At 37.8% G+C, this 19,637-nt stretch overlaps 1 protein-coding gene across 1 annotated transcript in view; it reads right to left on the bottom strand.

Annotated features, from left to right (window-relative positions):
• The window catches only part of LOC142378168 (CUB and sushi domain-containing protein 1-like), a 445,101-nt gene that overhangs the window by 121,879 nt on the left and 303,585 nt on the right, over window positions 1-19,637 (bottom strand). Inside the window, exons 15-24 of the mRNA XM_075462406.1 lie at window positions 18,337-18,477; window positions 14,275-14,396; window positions 14,019-14,091; window positions 12,542-12,680; window positions 11,189-11,376; window positions 10,905-11,093; window positions 6,585-6,701; window positions 6,048-6,263; window positions 5,040-5,228; window positions 3,221-3,390 (exon numbers count right to left, since the gene is read on the bottom strand). Of these exons, the coding sequence (XP_075318521.1) occupies window positions 3,221-3,390; window positions 5,040-5,228; window positions 6,048-6,263; window positions 6,585-6,701; window positions 10,905-11,093; window positions 11,189-11,376; window positions 12,542-12,680; window positions 14,019-14,091; window positions 14,275-14,396; window positions 18,337-18,477 (1,544 nt within the window). The remainder of the gene's footprint in view (window positions 1-3,220; window positions 3,391-5,039; window positions 5,229-6,047; window positions 6,264-6,584; window positions 6,702-10,904; window positions 11,094-11,188; window positions 11,377-12,541; window positions 12,681-14,018; window positions 14,092-14,274; window positions 14,397-18,336; window positions 18,478-19,637) is intronic.

Raw genomic sequence — 19,637 nt, forward strand, 5'->3', positions numbered from 1 at the left:
AGGTTGGAGCAGTGGAAGCCAGAAACCCAACATGGCTAGATAGACGTTTGAAGTTGAAGGGTTGATGTGCAGAATCATTACTTTATCATGCATCTTCAGTTACCAAATGTCCACTCAGTGTTATTTATATTTATATATTATAGTGATGTAGTGTTCTATCATTACAAGTGCCAGAGAGAGGAGACAACTCTACATGTAGCTACAGTCAATGGAAGTATGTGGTTGTGATGGAAAACATTAATATGGAGGGGGACGGTATGAAATTGTGTCACAGTCTCAGTAGCGTTACTCTGCTAAACTTCATTTTTCCGTACATGTTCCTCCCCTTCACAGTTTTGCATTTTGCTGTGTTGCTTTCTCTCTTCCTCTTCTGTTTCTGTAAAACTCAGTGTGGTTAATGAAAAGCCCTGCAGCCCATAAATCAACATGTCACCATCTGCTGCCCCTCCTCCCTCTGCCAGTCTGACTCCCTCTTACATGTTTTCCTGTGACCTTTATTATCGTAACAATTCCTCCACTCTCCCATTTAAATTTTTTTTTTTTTCATTCTTTGTGTAGTAAATCTGAGTAAATAAGGGCCTGCACGGCATTAGGTGACATTTTTAGGCAAATTGGCCTAAGTAAGTCCACTTTTGACAGTGCTATGGCGAAACCATAGCCAACGGCAAGAGGAATAGTAATGAGCTGGTTCAGGAGTTAAAGAAGGCTTTATCCTCGAGCTGGCAGGAACTGTCAAACAAATGGTTTGTGTTCAGAGTGTTCAGTTACACACAGGAATTAGCACCATTACTGTTAGCCTGGGGAGCAGCAAGCTAATTGCTAGCTTGAGTGAGTGGAACTTTGGGATTTTCCTTCAATGATGCTTCTTTTTACTAATTCCATAGAAAATGCTCAAGAGATCTGCTTTCACGAATGTGGCTGAGAATGCAAATCTCTTCTTCTTTCATCCATGTGTCAGGTATGATCCATACTCTGACATACAGATGGATGGAAAATAAAAAAAATAAAAATGTTTGGTTGCAGCTTTCATAGGAGTGGAAGCATATAAAGAACAACTTTCTTCTTGTCTTCTTCAGTGTTTCCTACATGATATTGACAAAAAACTGACTGCATACTAATTCACAGCACTTGAACGTGGGAGCAGAAATATTGTTTCTTTGAGTACAAAGGAATTTTGAGGATTAAGACTTGGTTTTAGGGTCAGGGTTAGAATTAGATTATGGTAAGATTTAGGATTAGGGTTAGAGTTGGGCATTTAGCTGTAGTGGTAAAGGTTAGTGGCTAGGGAATGCATTGTGTCAATGGAGAGTCCCCACTGGCAGGGTTATAATCAAGACTTGTGCGTTTTTGTATGTATGTGTGTGAGTGTGTGTGCGCGTGTGTGTTTAGCAAGCTAGAAAATGTAAAATGTGGAAACTTTTGCAAGTTGGCTTCTTGCTTCTTGTCACATTTTTCTTCACAAATCAGTGTGATGGAACATACTGATGGCATTGAAGCATATATATGTCTATAAACCATCCTGGTGTAAATTTACTCTCCTTAAAGATCCCCCCCCCCCCCTTTTTTTTTCCCTTTAATACCTATACCACTGGGAACATTTCCGGCATTTACAATGACATTAAGCCTCTCTAAAAGTCAGGGAGAGCCCTGCTAATGCAGTCTAAACACCAACAACCCAGCCAATGATCAGAGCCTAAGACTGATAATACTCTCAAACCACATACTGGCTTAACCATGCCCTCAGGCCTAATACCACTAAGAGACATTGTGAATATAAACAGTTTTAGACAATGTCTATAGGGATACATCTAGATAGTAAAACTGTTCTCACAAAATTCTCCCAATTGAAATGGCCAAATGCACTAGTTCACAAGATTAAAAAAAAAATCTGCAATTTTCTTAGTTGTACGCTCTATTTCAACACCTCTCAGAGCTCCTTGACAAGGACAGAATAATAATAATTATTGGTTACTGGTTACAGCACACCCACTCCAGTTACAGCTGACACTGCACAAGTTATATGAACAGTCAATAGGAACCATCTATTCATGCTTTCATTCAGTCATTTTTAAAACAATTCCTTTTTGATGAAGAAAAATAAAATAACACACACACACCTGCATAAGATAGTACATTGTTCAGTAAAACTTTTTCTATTTCTTTCCGTTGTATTTTGTTTTACAGCTGGTAGTTTCACTTACTGCTACCACAGGCTGCAAGTAAAAGTATATCAAAGCCAAGGATAACCTTCAAATACAACAATATTTTACCAAGGAGGGTTCTTTAGATGGCTGGAAGGATGAAATTGATCATTTCCGCCTCCGATTCTCATGTGATCATTGCAGTTTGACCACTGCAGCAGTTTGACCATCAACACTAACAGAGAAAGTGGTTATAACCCCTTGCAGGGAGGCTATTGCTTCTTACACAAATGCTTAATACATCCAACAGGTAGACGAAACCTGCCTTGTTTTTGCACTACTCCTAGTATTACAGGATCCACATTCTCTGACAGTTTAATCAGGCCAGGTATGCATGGCTGGAACAAAAATCTGCTGACTGTGTGGTGGGGGGGCTTAATAAATGTACAATCGAAGAAAGGGTTTAACATATGGGAAATTCAGTATAGATACCTGCCAAAATTGTCTGATCGGTTCCAAATTGTTTCGACTTCATGAAAGGAACTGTACCTCTTGATGAGTCCTCAGAAGCACGGGGATGTGATGAAGTGACTAATATTAACTGGAGTTACATGTACAGGTCAATTTCAAAGTTGAGGCTGCATAATTAGATGTTTTACTGCTGACTGTTATCTGCAATTTGTTTTGCCTATAAACACAAAACAAGCCTTTTTTTCCCCTGTAATAGCCATATAAAACAAATATATCAAAATTTTACACACCAATAACCAGTTTGGTATTGTCACAACAACAAACAACTTTTGTCGAGTATGATTTTACAAGCCAAGCTTGTAATGTTATAATGCGCATTCAGTAAAGTAGTGTCAGAGTACAATCTCCAAATAAATGGCAAATGACAATTTTGATTATATAATCCACCATATGCATTGCGTGTGTGAATTCATGAAAAAAAAAAAAAAAAAAACACATTTACAGATTTTCCACCTGGGTAAGTTTGTCATTTTTCAACAAACGTGTGGTTCTGTGTGCTTGTGTGAATGTGTTTAAGAGAGAGATAGAAAGTGATAAAGAGAGCATACCTTCAGATAGTCTCCATCTTGCAATGAGAAGCTCTCAGCTTTCAGCCTGATTCCTTTACCCTTTTCAGTAGTGATGCGGTAGATGCACTCGTGGTTGTTATCGTAGTTGGAGGGGAAATTTGGGGAGAGTAGAATGCCTTCTGGTCCTAGTGCAGAGGCTCCACACTCAGCTACAGGAAGACAGTAAAAGTGAGTGCACAGCGATGGTCAAAACCATAGCAATTCTTTCCAGACAGTGTAAATATGACTCACACATGAAAAAGAGAGATGAAAGTGCTAAAGTACATAGCCAGTATTACCCAAAAACTCATCAACCTTGGTAAAGGTAAGAACAATAATGAAGACGAAATGAGTCATAAACTACGTAAGACAGCTTAAAAGCACTGCTCTGAAATACATGCTCCTTCAAATGCAAAAAGAAAAACAAGGATAAGATACAGCAAAAACACAATCAAAAGCAAAGCAATTAAACATAATCCACAAAGGATTAAAGAGAGAAAAATGAAAAACAGGTCTGGATTGATTTGTTAGGAAAAGCCTGTCTGAAATTTTATGGAATTATCTTGCAGGTGCTGAGCCTATCAGAGTTAAGGAATTCAAATAAGTGGAACTTTGTGCAAATAGAGTTTTGTCTAATTTAAATGTGGAAAGGACAAAAAAAAAAGAAAGCTTAACAGGCTTTTGATTCCCACTGAGCAGGACCACCAAACAAAAATGAGAAGGGCGGTGTATAAGAATGTTACAAACACTGGATGTGATGCAGTTTTATTCAATCGTTATCATTTGTTAAATCAATAAACATTTTTGATTCTGTTGTTTATACAGCAAATTACAGTGGGCAAAAATGCAAGGACACAACCGGCATTCATTGTTTATAGATTCTTTTTAAGTGAAATCAGTCTATCGGGAGGGAGGGAATTAAAAGATTGTTAGTAAGAGGAAGAACAGGACTAAAAGAGAGCTGGAAGAGCAAGAATAGAAGAAATAATAGCAGATGAACTAAGACAGACTAGACTCTTTTTAAAATGTACATAAAGAAATTACAGAGGGGAAAGGGGGAGTAACAAAAGATGCAGTATTAACACTTCCCATGAAGAAGCTAATGCCCTAATTATCTACCCAAGGACTTTCCAAACACAGAGGGAGAAGAGCAGAAAGAGAAAGTTAGAACTAGATGGAGCGCTAAAGAGCAGAACATTTAGAAAGAAGACGAGGAGAGAGATGAACCCAGTGCTTGTTGCCAGCTGCTGTTGCTCGGTGCCCTCTTATTCAGGCCTGATCTCTTGAGAAATAATACCATTACAGCATTTTCAGTCTGCTCTCTTTGGGGGTTGAAAATTACCAGCAGCCACCAGTCGGAGTCTCATAAATTACAAGCAGCATCCCAGGAAACACTGATCGGCATCAAATTCCGACAAATTACAACCTGCTAACAGGAAAATCCTGGCGAATAAAACCAACAGTCAACCGGTCACATAACAGTAAATTCCCACCATCTTATCAATAAAATACTGGTGAATTACACCCAGGAAAATGCTGATACTTTACCTCTAGGCTTATTCCCACTGTAAAGAAGTCAATTTGCAACTTGTACTTGATTGTCCACCAGTCGCAGAAGATATGACCGCCAAAATGCAATAAATACTGAAGGCTGAATCACTTAGAATATGCTTTTTACACTTCCAATTATTATCTTTATTGTGTTCTGTCTGTTCTGAGTGTAAAAAAAGACCAACTTAATAATAATGTGTCACCCATGTCTAACGTGCCAATACATCTTTAGCGATAAAGCAGTCAGTCATTCTCAATAGTGTCTTACCTATACACCGTGGTAGTGTATTACTCCAGACTCGCCTGCCACCTCCAAGACAAGTGATCTTACTGTCCCCCTCAAGTCTGTAGCCTTGGAAACAAGAGAAGGCCAGCGAGTCACCGACTCCAAATCTAAATCCCATCCTCCTACTGAACGCTGGTACACCGGGATCCTCACATGGCTCTAAGTCGTACTCTATAAATCCAAGAGAGTTTGTAGGTGTTAGAAGAATAAAGCCTGTTTGTCAATAACAAAATATAACATTACATTCAAAACCTGAGGTTATCAGTTTGATATATTAAAGCTGATGGTACCTTAAAAACCCCACAGATACACCTAACTAATGGAAAACTGAACAGGTCTTAAGTTCCACGTGGAACAGAGTGTGTTCCAAGAGTACAATCCACCAAAGGGACATTTACTGAAAAAGCCAACTGATTCTGACAGAGTGTTTGTGTTTGTGTTGCTTAATAAAAAGTACTTGGAAAAATGGAGATCGATATTTTGGAGTTTTATAAATGAAAACACAAAGGCACGTGTTTGACAAATATACACCCTACTAAACAGCGCGCCAACCTTAAGTGCATAGGGGCTTCTCTAAACAGAAATACATTAATATGTCTTATTATTTTCTTCAAGTTTTACATGATGTCTTAGACAATTATCAGAAGAGTGATCAGCATAAAAAGGCATTTGATTTGGGTTTTAAACATACAGCTTAGGTTGTAGCCTTCTTGTATCACCTTTTTCACCTTTTCATTTTTCCCCTCTTCAGGTAAATTTTTAAGGTAATATACCAATCAAATATAAAAAAATAAATATACAATAAAATCCTTCCTCACATTCGTGGTATATGTGCAACAACTAGATAAAAGAGTTTGAGGCCTACAGTTGGTGAAATATTTGAAAGAAGAAATAAGGTGAGCATTAAGTCTATCCATTGAACGGTGTTAGTATGTTCGCAGTAGAGTGTGCACTGAAGGCATAATATTTGTCCCAGTCTGGTGTCCTTACCTGAGAAAGTAATATTGAGTCCTTCGTAGCTCATAGAAAAATCTGATATGAATCGTAGCTGAGCGCTAAAGTTCCCGTAGAGTCCAGCCTTAACACTAGGGGGCAGCACTGAGCCAGTAAGTCGAGCCACAGGAATCTGGAAATTGCCATCTTCAGTGATGGACAGGTAGTCATGGTTCTCCTCCAGATGGAAAGTGTGGAAAACCAGATGGACTCCTGGATAAATGGATGGTAGGACAGATCGATGAATGGGCAGATAAATAGCATAGATAAACAAGCAGATTAATGCAGAGAGTTATACAGTGATACACAAATGCAACAGCTGAACAGAGGAGAAGCAGAAATGCTCAGAAAATATACATAGTGCTATGCACAAGTCTTAGCCTATTCAGATAGACATATTCATAATCTATTTGCACAGTGAGCAGTTCCATGATTAATAACACATTTATAATCATAAAAAGCGTGAACGAAAGAACAGTATTTTTCAAAGCTACAGTTAGTGCTTTCATTATATCTGTGTATGAGTGTTGTTACCTTTCCCATGTGATACTTCTATCGTCCAGGTGCAGTTAAGAGAATTGGGGTAGAAATCGGGAAAGCCAGGAGAGAGAATCGTTCCAGTTTTGCCAAAAACATACCCTCCACATAGAGCTGAAAAAACAACAAAAAAACAAACATGACAAACAAAGAAGATTGGAAAAGAGCAAAAAAAGTTTCTCTTTCTCTGTTGCAAAAAAAAAAAAAAAAGACCCAAATCACTTTTTAGCTCAGTGCACACGTGATTTGGGTCAACAAATTCTGAGAAACGTCTGTGTCACTGTAACACATGAAATAAAGAAATGTCTCTATTATGCCAGCAAGGTCACCACATAATGATACATTTCACTGGTCTGAATATAAAATCTCTTCTTAAGGCCTGGAATTAAAACCCATTTGGCCTTTTAAATTCTGCACAAGGTCAAATTCCCTGAGCTAAGAACTAAGCTTGGTGTTGACATGTCCTCCATGCACAAAATGAAGGGTTATTTTCTGGCAATATAAACACATTATTGGTGGGTTATATAGGAGGAAGGGATAACATAAAAAAAAATATATATATATATATATATATATATATATATATATATATATATATATATATATATATATATTTGCATGTAACACTAAACATACGGTCTTGAAAAAAATCAAACACTCAGTTCCCATGTGGTGTCTCAATAACCCTTCTAAATATGCTAATAGCTTTAAAATAAAATAAAAAGTTAAAACCATCTCATTTACTAAACAAGAGGAAAATATGTGTCTATCCTGTTTCTAATATCACATCATCAAATTCATTGAGAGGGAACATACTTTCATGCGGGCATTTGTGTGTGAACAAACCACTTTATAGAATGGCACGCAGTGAACCACTCATGCTGGTTTTACCAAATGCCCTGGCTTTACAGGGGAACGCAGAACTTTGGCAAGTACACAGCAAAAGGTGGGAAATGCATATTTTACACAGATACAGAGAGAAGGAAAGAGTAGAGATGTACAGAATGCAGAGCTAAGAGGTGACAGAGCAGCAACAGTGATTTTGTTGAAAAAGAGAGAGATATCACTGCGTGTGTAACCAGACACCTCACGTCTAAAATTGATGTGGAAATGGAGAGAAATGATTTGGCACAGAGCAGAATGGAAAACACTATAGTAATATAATAGAGAATAAAAAGGGGGTTTCAGAGCATTAGAGACTGCTGAACTAAGATAATATGTGGACTCTTTGTTTCTGTCTCATGGAGAGCCTCTGTTGCTTTCAGTTCTATTCAGCTCAATTCAGTTAGATTTAATTAAATTGAAGTGCTTTAAGGTGTTTGACTGGCACGGAAAAAATAAAGTATTTTTCTCAGCTGTGAAACCAACCGATCCAATAACTAAATCACAGACAAAAGCTTTTTCTTCACTGTTAAGGTCCCTCCTGTCTGATGGTTAAATATGTATATCTCTAGAGAGGAACAAAAGCGCTTTCTAACCGATAAAAAAAAGCAATGATACAGCTTCTCCCAGCTTCTCTTATTTTATATCATTGAGTGTCTGATGTTTTTGAAAATCAATCAATCATCTATCTATCTACCTACCTACCTTTACTTATACTTCTCTACCTCCCTGTCAGTCACTGTAGTTCCCTTTTTTCCCCGGATCTTATCTAATATATATCAACGAACCACAGGACCTTTGATGCGACCTGCTCGCTTTAAGAAAAAACTGTGTTTTGGAGAGCAGTAACTAGTAAATGTATATTTTCATTCTCTCATCCGGTCTAAGCAAAAACCCTATTGAGAGGCACATGTATACATGTCTGTGTGCACACTGTAGCTGCATAAAGAACTTCAGTTTTATGAATGATCTGTGTGGGAGAAGCAAGATTGTTCATGAACAAGAGCAGAACTGTGATCTGTACAGTACGTCTATGCATGAAAAGAGAGCAGGACAAAAGGTTTGCAACGAACAAGAACTAGAGAGGAAGAGGTTGACAGTTTTATGAAAGGAAAGCAGATACGTAAAGTTATATTTATATGCTTTTCAAAAAGACGAGAAGTAGGCCTACATACAGCACATAGAGATATTAACCAAGACTTGAGCTACATCGTCCTCTGCCTTCAGAATTCCCTGTGTCTGTAATTATCTGCTTCTGAGAGGAAGTCGTGGCATTTCTTACTGTAAGAGCAACTGTGACTTTGGTCACCTTTAACTAGTTGTTGTCTTGGCGCAAACTGCGAACCTTTAAAATGTCAAGGTGCTCTTTCGGTATTCTCCCTTACACATTAAAGAGCCCCCTCAGTTCTGAATGATCTATTTGATGATTCAGCTGACCTGTAGGAATAAGACGAGCAGTTTGGATCCAACAGATTTTGTAGCATTACTAACAGAGGATGGCATGTACATGCTCATTGGGTGGCTTCCATTTTTTTCCAGACACAATATTGTCAAAATAATTCATTTTGGTGGGGGTGTAAAATGGCTTGCATTAGGTATTAACTCTTCTAATAATAAAGAGACGTTGTGTCTAAGCCTTCTTTGCGTGGAGATAGAAAAGTTGCTCACTTTTTACAAGGTTTTTGAATTTGTTTCTTCCCACTGTTACAAACTATGCTTAAAAAAAAAAATCAACCTTTCCTTTAAATGAGAAAGAAAGGGATGGTAAGTAATTAATAAATAAAAACTGCTGACAGACACACTTTTGACACATGACTTTACCCTTATGATCTTATCCAAAGAGCAAAATACTTTACTCTCAAATAACATTTCAGAGAAGTCTGTTTCAGAAATGATGTATCTCGTCATATGACAGCCGTCTGCTGACATGTCAAGCTGGGCTGAAAATTGAAAATGTTGCAGTGGTTGTTTAAAACTACTTAGTTTGAGGCAGCAATCCTCCTAAACTCACTTCTGAGCAGAGACATCCTAACTTTGGTTTCCAATTGGACTCTCTCTAATCGGCATATGAAATCAGACGCCGTGTGCTCATCTTCCTTGACAGCATGAGCTGTGGGGAAACCTGTAGCCTGCGAGTGGCCACTGAGCATCTGTTTCTCTACCGCCCTTTGACCTACATCGTTTCACTGGGGCTGAATGCTCAACTTGGGTCAAAAAAGAAGCGTATAGCCTTGGAGTGGGGACTGATTGTACAATCAACACTTCAGCTGCCAGGCAAATAGTGAAATCTCCTCCCCTTTCAAAACAAGCAGAGAGCAGGTAGTGGAAGAGGTACTGTGCTGAAAATGCTTCCACTGCACAAGGTGACTGGTGAAACTGATACGGAGCTGTGTATGACCATGACTTTGCTGCAGTATTCGTCACTCGTTGCCAGTATCACTATAGATAAATATCAACATTAGCAACTAAGCAGAAACAAATCGGTGTGCAGATTATTTGTAAATAAGTCTATTTCATTTGATTGAAAAATTAGAAGAAAAAACGTTAAAAAAAGAGGGTTTTGCTTTCTTTTTGCTTTTTTAATCTGGTTTAGCTCAAAGTTGATCAAGTGTCTACATGAAAACAGCGTTTGGATTTGAACATGCTTGGGGCTTAATTTGAATTTATGACACATGCGTATATTAGCTTGCTAAGGCGTCATTATGTTAACTGCTGACTCAAAAAAAATGTACAGGTTAGTGGTCATCTGTTTCTACGTGGTTTTTCTGTGATTGAATGGAGACCTGTCCAGAGTGTGCTAACCTATTAACCTCCACCCTCCTGTGTCAATGCAAGCGTAAGCAATTACTGAACTGTCAACTGAAAAGGTGCATCTGAGGAAAAGAGCCTAGTAACTGCAGTTACAGCAACATCTATTAATGTTCCACCATTTCTCCACGGACAATGTAATCTCACCTTATTCAGTTGTGCTATATTAACTGAGATGAGAAAAAACCTCATGGGCTCCGAATAACCAGAAAAATAAGTGGCGGCCATCCTTAGCTGCCATGCATAGTGACCGAAATTAAAACCTTCGGTTCTAAAGCTTCCATTATCATTGAGCACAGAGTTTGTCTAAGATTAAATAGACGTGAAGATAACTACATTTCAATAGGATTTAGTATAGCTTTAAGGAAGTGTATTGACAATCCTCCTCTGCACTGTTTTTCATTTTAAACAAGTCTGGATATTTTAAAAAAAAGGCTTTATATTTTGAGGGAAAATGACCACACTGACCTACTGTGCCTGTATGTATGCAAAATTCCAAAAATGTTTCTCTTTCCTTGACATTTTCTAGATAACTACATTTTTCTGTGCTTAGAGAATATAAGACATCATGTGACATGTTCCCCAACAGCTAAATGCAATGGCCTGGAAATAAAGAAAGATTCTAACCATCACAACTGGGAAGAGCATGACTCCACTGATGATTCTGCTCACACACATTCGGCTCTTGATCACTAAGCGTGTATCCTGGATCACACGTAAATGAGACACGCGAGCCAATGGAAAAGCTGCTGCCATGACGACGACCATTGACTGGGATACCAGGATCGAGGCACGAGTCCAACTCCATTTTCACACCTGCAAATTACATCAAACAAACACAACAGAGACAAGAGGGTGAGTGTATATGTATCTGTAGTAAATATTTCTATCAGTCAGCCAATCAGTCTTACTTTCATATCTGATGCTGAAGCCTGCTGCAGAGCGGCTATTGTCCGTGTTGAACAACAGGAACAGGAAGTTGGATGTGGAAATCAGGAAATGAGGCGCTTGGGTGCCGTGGTATTCGCCGATCAGGGGAGAGGAGGCTGAGGGGCCATCCCTGATCTCCAGGGTGTCATAGTTGACCTCTGTCTGAAACCTGGACAAACGGAAAATAAAATAAAAATACAAAACCATACTAATACTACTATTAATATTTACACTAATAAAAAACACATGCACAATAACCTGACATACACAAAGATAATATTCATCTATGCAGGGAAATGCAGTTCAAGACAAAAATTTGTTTACAGCTAATTGAATTGTCAAAAAATCCGAGCATTGAGCAATGTCAGACTAACAACTTAACTCCCAATGCTAAGCTAACTGTAATAGTAAATATGACAGATTTATGGGGAATTCAGGGTTTCTGTTTGTAAACATACTACTTTTCTAGTTAGCTGCATCCCTGCCTCACATGCACAGGCTTGTGACTTGTCATTGTGAAAGAATAATGACGGCGGATCCGAGCGCTTTGCGTAGTCATATGTTTGTGTATGTGCGTATGAATGTTTGGACTGCAGAGAGACCTTATGGACCGTAGTGGTCTGGTAAAGATGATGAATATTAAATTAACTACATAACCACAACATCTAAACGAGTACCAGATTTGCTATCTCTTTGCTATCACTGATCTCTTTGGTTGCACCACAGCCTTAGTAATTGACTCACCTAATAAACAATTACCTACTGTATAATTGTGCCTGCAGGTCCCCAAGACAAAAATATTTGATTCTTAGCTATTAATCTTTAATTGAATCAGACAAAAAGAACATCTTATAAAAGGCAAATAACTATATGGTTGCATAAAAAAACAAGAGTTGAGTCCCACTGGCACTGGTACCAGAGCGCACTATTGGAATAAAAATATCTAACCAGCTAAATGAAAAATGAACTAGCCTCCATCAGACATGTGCATGCAAAGTAATTTCTTCACAAATGAGATTCCTCGCAGGTGATGAAGAGAAGCTGACATTTAAATCACGTCCTAAAAAGACTAATTTCACCTATAACGGATTCAGGCTACGGTGCATCTGTCTGTGTCTTGTTTCCAGAAAAAAATACTAAAATGTAAAAATTAATCAAGTACTGTAGCACGAAATTAATTCATATCTGAGACCTACCTAAGTGAAATATTAAATGACGTACTACCAAACCAAAAAATTAGTACATATTATCAAGTTATTAACAATCACGCTAACCTTTTAAGCAAACAAATTTGATGAATACTTTCTCTGTAAATGCAAAGCTAAATAGCTTACTTTTCAAAGTGTATCTTCACTGCATTGTCTGTCTGTGCTTCAATCACCCACTGGCAGCTCAGAGAGTCTTTATAAAAGGACGGCCAACCAGGAGACAGCACAACACCGGTAGGAGCTGTGAGATGGCCTCCGCAGGGAGCTGGAGGGAGATGCAGAAACACACACAAACAGCCGCAACCAAGAATGAAATGAATCATTTTTGTCTTGTAACTGTGTTATGGCACGAGCTCAAGTCTCGTTTTTCATTAAGTTTGCAGATTCTTCATATGCTCAATTTATTTTTTTGCACTCTAATCCTTTCTGAATTTCCTCAGTTCACACAAAAACATTTACCATCAGAAATTATGCTGTGCCAATTTTGTGCTACAGTAAACCAATTTGAGCTACTCCTATTTGAAAAAGCCCTGAATAATTATAGCATGTTAATTTATAGGGGGGAATCAAATATGTTTCTGTGCAAATGGAATATAAAAAACAAAAAAAAAAACATATCCTCATTTTCCAGCAACTCATAAGACTGCTGCTGCGAAACAGTTGAGAGATCTTCAATGACGACTCTTTAAAAAGTAAGAATTAGTTAAGCTTTGGTTTCTGTTCTTTCCTTTTTTGTGTGTCTTATACATGTCCATCTACCACATTCGGAGAAAAATAAAGTCCTGGGATTTATGATGTGTGTATCATCAATCGCTCTCTCTACATTATTCCATTTGCATTGGATTATTTTTCACAGCTCTTACCACTTCCTCTGTTCTTAAGTACCATGGCCATTTCTGATTGCTCTCATAAGTCCAGCTTTTTAGCAAACATGTATTTTTTCCACACACCTTGCATCCCTAAGCAGCCGTACTTCTGCTCGGGATCCACAAGAAAATCATTCTAGATATAAAACATAATTAACTTTTCCATTTGATGGGAGCGACATTTTTTTTCCTCCCCATTCTCCAGACTTAATAAGGTGACTACCTTATTCAATTTGATTGTCTCCTCCGTCGGATTTATTAACAGGCAATATTTGATAATGTAATTTAGACAATACAATCAAGATGCAAGATGGGGATGGACATAAAAATAGCTCACAGCCCAGTGGACTCCATCCACCTTCAAAAGCTGTTGAAAAACCAGCACATTCACTGTCTTTTAATTATTACTTTCGCATATTAGCTCATCTCCACTCCATAAATGGTTATTTTAGAGTATGAATGTAACAAATATGTGACCCCTCAATGAGCTATAGCTCAAGTTGTGTCAATCTCATTCAAGATTGTTGTTTAGGGGGAAACAGGCGTACAAACAGGCTGAATATGTGTGGGGAAGCTGAAGGATACGACGGATAACAACGGGAAGCCAAACAGTAAGAGCCATACAGCACAATGTTTTGTTTTGTAATTTGGCAGGTAGAACATTTTTTAAAGCTACATCTTGGTTATACAGTATGTGTAGTAAAGAACTGCGTGTATGCGTGTCTGTATGTATTCACCTTCACAGCGTGGAACGGCTGCAGACCAAACAACATTTCCATCCTGAAGGATACAAGTGACTTGATCCGACCCCTAGAAATACAGCATTGGCAAGTCATATGAAGTTTTGCAACTTATATCACAAAACATACTTCTTCACCCACAATCACTGATGCCAGAAACAAAAATTGTTCTAAAGTAATATTTATTTGTGTTAAATGTGGCCGATTAAGAGAACAAAATCACGAGCAACAGTTTGAAACTGCAGATTATTACCTGTGTCCTTATGAATCCTTGATCACAGCGAAAAGCCACCGAGCTGCCAAGCTGAAACTGGTCACCGTACCTTTGACCATTAACAGGGACCCCTGGGTCGTGACATTCATTTTGACCAAACGCTACAAGAGAAAATAACAAGTGAAATGCTGTGGGAGAGAGCATTAATAAAAATTGAATGAATTGTATCAGGTTTCTGCAAATGAGAAGAGAGAAAATTAGAAATACATAGACACCTAATACACTGTTCTTACAATATACGGTAGAGTGCTTCAGAATTTACTAGGTGTATCATTTCAACACCCCAACCCTATTTTTTATTTATTTCAATGCCTGAAATTTGGTTTTACCTGAAGAAAAAGGGTTACATTATTTATCTATCAATGTCAGTGAAAGTGACATCTCCACAGATATGGATATATGGAAATGAAATTATCCTTATGTGATTTCAACCCTGTCATGTTTGGCTTATATTATCGCCACTTCGGAGATTAACCTGATCCCCCCTGGATCACACACAGAGTGATTGGACATGTCTCAGGTTGATTAACTACTGATGGAGAGGAAATGAGAGCGGATAGAAAAAAAGAAGGATTGAGAAAAATGTGCATGCACGGACGAGAGAGAGAGAGAGAGAGAGAGAGAGAGGGAGGGGGCTGTGAACGGTGAGCATGCAAAGGCAAAGAACAAATTTGACAGCACAGAAAATATCGAACTTATCGGTTTAACTACAGAAGGAGAGATCATAGTCAAAAGAAAAGGAAAAAAAAGGATACAACGAAAATCTCAGTCTACCTCAAGTACGTGAAAAAAGTCCTTTTTTCAGTGTTTCAGACAAAGTGTGAGATAAAAATGGGCCTGAATGAAAAAGTGAAACAAAAGAGATTCAGAGTGAAATATGGAGATTAACATGATGAATAAAGAGTGGCCAAAAAAAAGAAGAGAAAAACATTGCCAGAAAACTAAATAAAGAGATTAACTCAAACTGGCAGCTTTATGTTGAACATAAAATCCTTGTTTCTTATGTCAAGGGAGTTTTGGCAAAAGAGAATCATAACTTTTTGCATGACTGTACCTGTTCTACTCTGTGGTTACTAAAAAGACCAAAAGACCAGAAATTATTTCCTTTAAATGTATGTATATATATTTGTGAACAATTTGTACTCTGAGTGAATTTGGAACAGTTGTTATACACCATGACCTGCACTTGACTCCCAACTAAATGCTTTTAAAGGGCCATTTTCTGTATTTAATGTTTTTAACTAAATTAATAAAAAAATAATAATAATCAGTTTCCGAAAGAGGGAAACATGACTGGCATTCAACAAGTGCCAGTGTAGAATTTATGTGATCAAATAACATTAAAAAAATAAAATAAAATCTCACTGTCATCGATTACATGGTTTAGGATCAACATGTATCTTTCATTATACAGGCATTTAGGGATTTACTGCCACTGACAGTGAAATCATTACATAGTAAAGAAAAGGGGAGTATAAAAAGGATTTGTGTATTTGTACAGATTTTGGACAATGGTGCTCACTATTTGTCTAGGGATTACAAGTAGGACTTTTTGTATCAAATAGGCTGAGGCAAAGAGAGCATTCAGTGCTTTCATTTGTCAAATGTCACTCCTAAAGGAAGACCTGGAGACAAGGTCATTTGGGAGGCAGTGTGTGAAATGATGCAAAGCCGCATGGTAATCACAGAAAATGAATCAGGATCAGTCATGCAGAACTAGTTCGGCTTAGTGCAGGTAAATACACAGGCTGCAGAAGTCGGGTCGTGACTGACAATGGCACAGGAGGAAGAGAAACAACTGTCCATTGATTTCATAAAAAATTGACCACCTGTATTTTTGGCTGTACAAGCCCAACATTTCTATTCTAGTATCAAAATTCTTACATCTAAACTGAAGCAGGGGTTTTCAGTGTGAGGTGAGCTTCCCCAAGGAAACTCAAGACATTTTCAGGGGAGATGCAGCAAATACAAGAAACCTTTTTCTTCTTAAAGGAAAAGCTGAAATGTTTGTGATTTTGTTTAATAGCTCAAATACACTGGTTTTGGGTATTTTGACTATATATTGGCCACAGTCATAAACTAATGAATATCTTTGGATAGACAATTTATGCATTGAAGTCAGTCTGGATATGTCAAACTGTTATATGTGGTTATCTTGGCTCACTTGTCAAGTGTGCTTGGAATTACACAACATAATCAGGTGCTAATGATCTTATAGGTATTTAGGAACTTAGTGTCACTGAAAAGACAAAGTCAACACTTTTCCAAACTATAAACAGTATATCATAAACAGCGAAATTACTGCATGGCATACACCTAACCTATTTTGGTATGTATGATGCCAATACCAAAGAAAATACTTTTTTTTCTTTTTCTTTTTTCACTTTAATTTGCTTCTTGTGTGTTAACAACTGTGATGTTAAAAGTCTGTGGTCGAATCAACAATAAGAGTTACACGCACCAAGGCTGGGCAATAGCAAGACAAGAGGTACAAGACACACAAAACACTCATTTCTTTACAATATCTTTGTGACTATGTCATGTCAGAAGGAGGGGGATCTTTGCCTGCTGATTCCACATCTTAACCTCATTATTAAATTGGGACTGTTGTGTTGGCCAAGCGATTTGAGTGCGACAGTCAACTTTTGGCTGAATGGAAATGACAGATTGATTAATTGATCAATTAATTAAATATTCTCACCCATCGTTGAAGACTTTGAGATGGGCTGTTTCATAAGGTAAGCTATATGAGGGTTACAGCAGCTGTGAAGTTGTCTGTCATGTATCTGTTGAATTTTATTTTTATTTATTTATGTAAAGCACTTTGGTCAACCCAGGTTGTTGTAAGGTGCTAGATAAATAAACCTTGACCATGACCTTGTCATCTGCAAGAGTTTTGGATGGCACCATTTGTTTCGATGCTGGTGCAAATGAACATCTAATTAGACACTGAATTTTAGAACTGATTACTATGTGAGGATCAATTTTCTTGACACTGCTTGTACACAGCAAATTACAACTCGATACGTGTAACTATTAGACAAACAATCCTGACACTTCTCATGAAGCGGATGGTTGGAGATACATGAGTCATCACGTGCTTGAGAGGCATCTGGCTTTACACATATATAAGACAGTTACACTGAGTAATAGATTACATACCAACGTTTTTGCTTCTTCTGGTTGGCTTACACTGCGCTGTCAGTGACACTAAAGAGATGTCCTTTTTCTTTTAGTATCCTCTTACAATATATCTGGCAATGTTTTTCGAACATTTTCAAATTCATTTTGTGAAACCTTTATCAAATAAAAATACTGCAACTTGTCGGGGGCCTGAAGGCTAACCTTCAGTATCGCAAATTAAATGAAATTTTATGGGGACTGGCAGGGATACTATGTGTATGTTCCTTCCCCCAATTTTTTACTGGCTCAGATCCATTGGGGCACTGCTTATCTTAAATCCCAGGTCTTTAATGAATACGATATATGGAAAAAGTAACTACACAGACTCTTAAGGTAAACGCCTGAGACATATTAATGAGAGCCCCTAATATTTTGAAATATCGTTGGGGTAGGCAGCATTTTTTTCTGGCATCTCTAGGCAAAAATTGTTTCCTAATCTTTCAGCATATATCAACTAAAAGTTTTCTGCTAGGAAACTAACAGCTGCACAATCCTTTTGGCTCAGTTTTAACGCTTGAAAATCCCGTCTGTAACAGTGAATTTTGGTTATACGCCAAAGTACGAAGATGTCCCTTTTAATGGCAAGTTGAGTCAATGTTTGTAAATCCTGTGGGAAAGGATGTTCTTCCAGAATGGGCAACAACTGCCTACGCTGTAAAGCAAACCTAAAAATGAGTGGTACAAAAACAGAATTCGTCCATAACCGCATTAGATATCTCAAATATAAAAGTCTTATGTATTAGGACAAAATAGAAAATGATCCAGCCCTCGTCAGGTCTGAACATCAGGACAAATACATCATTAAATCTAATTACAAACAAACAGACAGACAGAAACAGGTAGGTAAGCAGTACATACTGGTATAGCTGATATTGAAGCCTTTCCCGGTATTAGAATGATCAGACTGAAATTCCAGTCTCATGATGTGTCCATTTGAGGCGATCTGTGATGGAACATCTTTTCCAGAGAACGTCCCAAATGTTGTTGGTTCGGATAGACCTGAAATAGAACATAGTCGGAACAGATTTTTAAAGACACGTTTTTAATGGCGCTTTAAAATATCCATGCAGAATAACAGCAGGTTAAAGAGTAGACTTGGAAATTGAAGAGGTCCTGTAAAGAAAACAAACAAACAACAAATGGATACACTGCAATAGATTTATTAGATGCTATCTGGACCCACGGGGGGGAAACAATTATGTACTGCTGGGGGTCACAGTAAAATAGTTTTGTTGGTCACCTTCAAGGATGGGGAATTTAGCAAAGGGTAAAAGGCCAATTCAGTTGTCTCATTCAGATTTTAAATGTGTATCTAATGTATTCACTGGTAAGGATGTCAGAGTGACAAATCAGTGACTCTGTGCTTGGCACTGAAATGTTGTTGCTTGCCTTGGTGGAGCCCAGGATGTCTTCTTTGCAATGCAATAGAATCTCAAATTCCAAGGATGTGCATCTTTAAGGAAGTTATTTTTTTCTGAAAAACCTGATTAGGTTTAGTTGCATTGTCAATGTTGTGAAAAACAAATTTTTAAATTTCACGTTTTTTGGACCGATAGCATTTTGGATATCTACAATTTGGTATTCTGGCACCATGGGAGAAAATTGCATTGTTCAAAGTAACCATCATCCCCTCTGGGGAACATGACTGCGATGATTTTAAGGCATCACTCTAGCCACTAAAGCAGTCGCTGTGTACCAGTTGAGTGGCCCTGAAACTCCCCACTGGCCTGCACAGCTGCAACCATGCATCACCTTAGTTCTGTCTGACACATTTGTGTCACAGCTTCGGACCATTTACTGCGACAAATTGTAATACATTTTTGTGTGGAAGAATACATTCTGCTCCTATAGTTGTTCCCCAATGATCCAACCATCAGCAACAGATCCAGTGGGGATCCAATAAAACTCCAACGAGCAACACGGAGCAAAACACAGTATGCCTATATCTGTTAAGATATGGAGTGTATACAATGAATAAAGAAAGATGTGCCATCCCCAAATATGGTAATTAGACATTAGAATCCTTGCATTTTAAAAAGAAAATACTATACTGAACTTTCTACTCTCCTACATTTGTTATTTAAAGACAAATATAATTAAAACTGGTTAGAAAACAGATACAAATGAATGTTAAAGAAAAAACAACTATATTAAGGTGC

Source organism: Odontesthes bonariensis, chromosome 1 (assembly GCF_027942865.1).
Source record: "Odontesthes bonariensis isolate fOdoBon6 chromosome 1, fOdoBon6.hap1, whole genome shotgun sequence".
Classification (NCBI taxonomy): Eukaryota; Metazoa; Chordata; class Actinopteri; order Atheriniformes; family Atherinopsidae; genus Odontesthes; species Odontesthes bonariensis.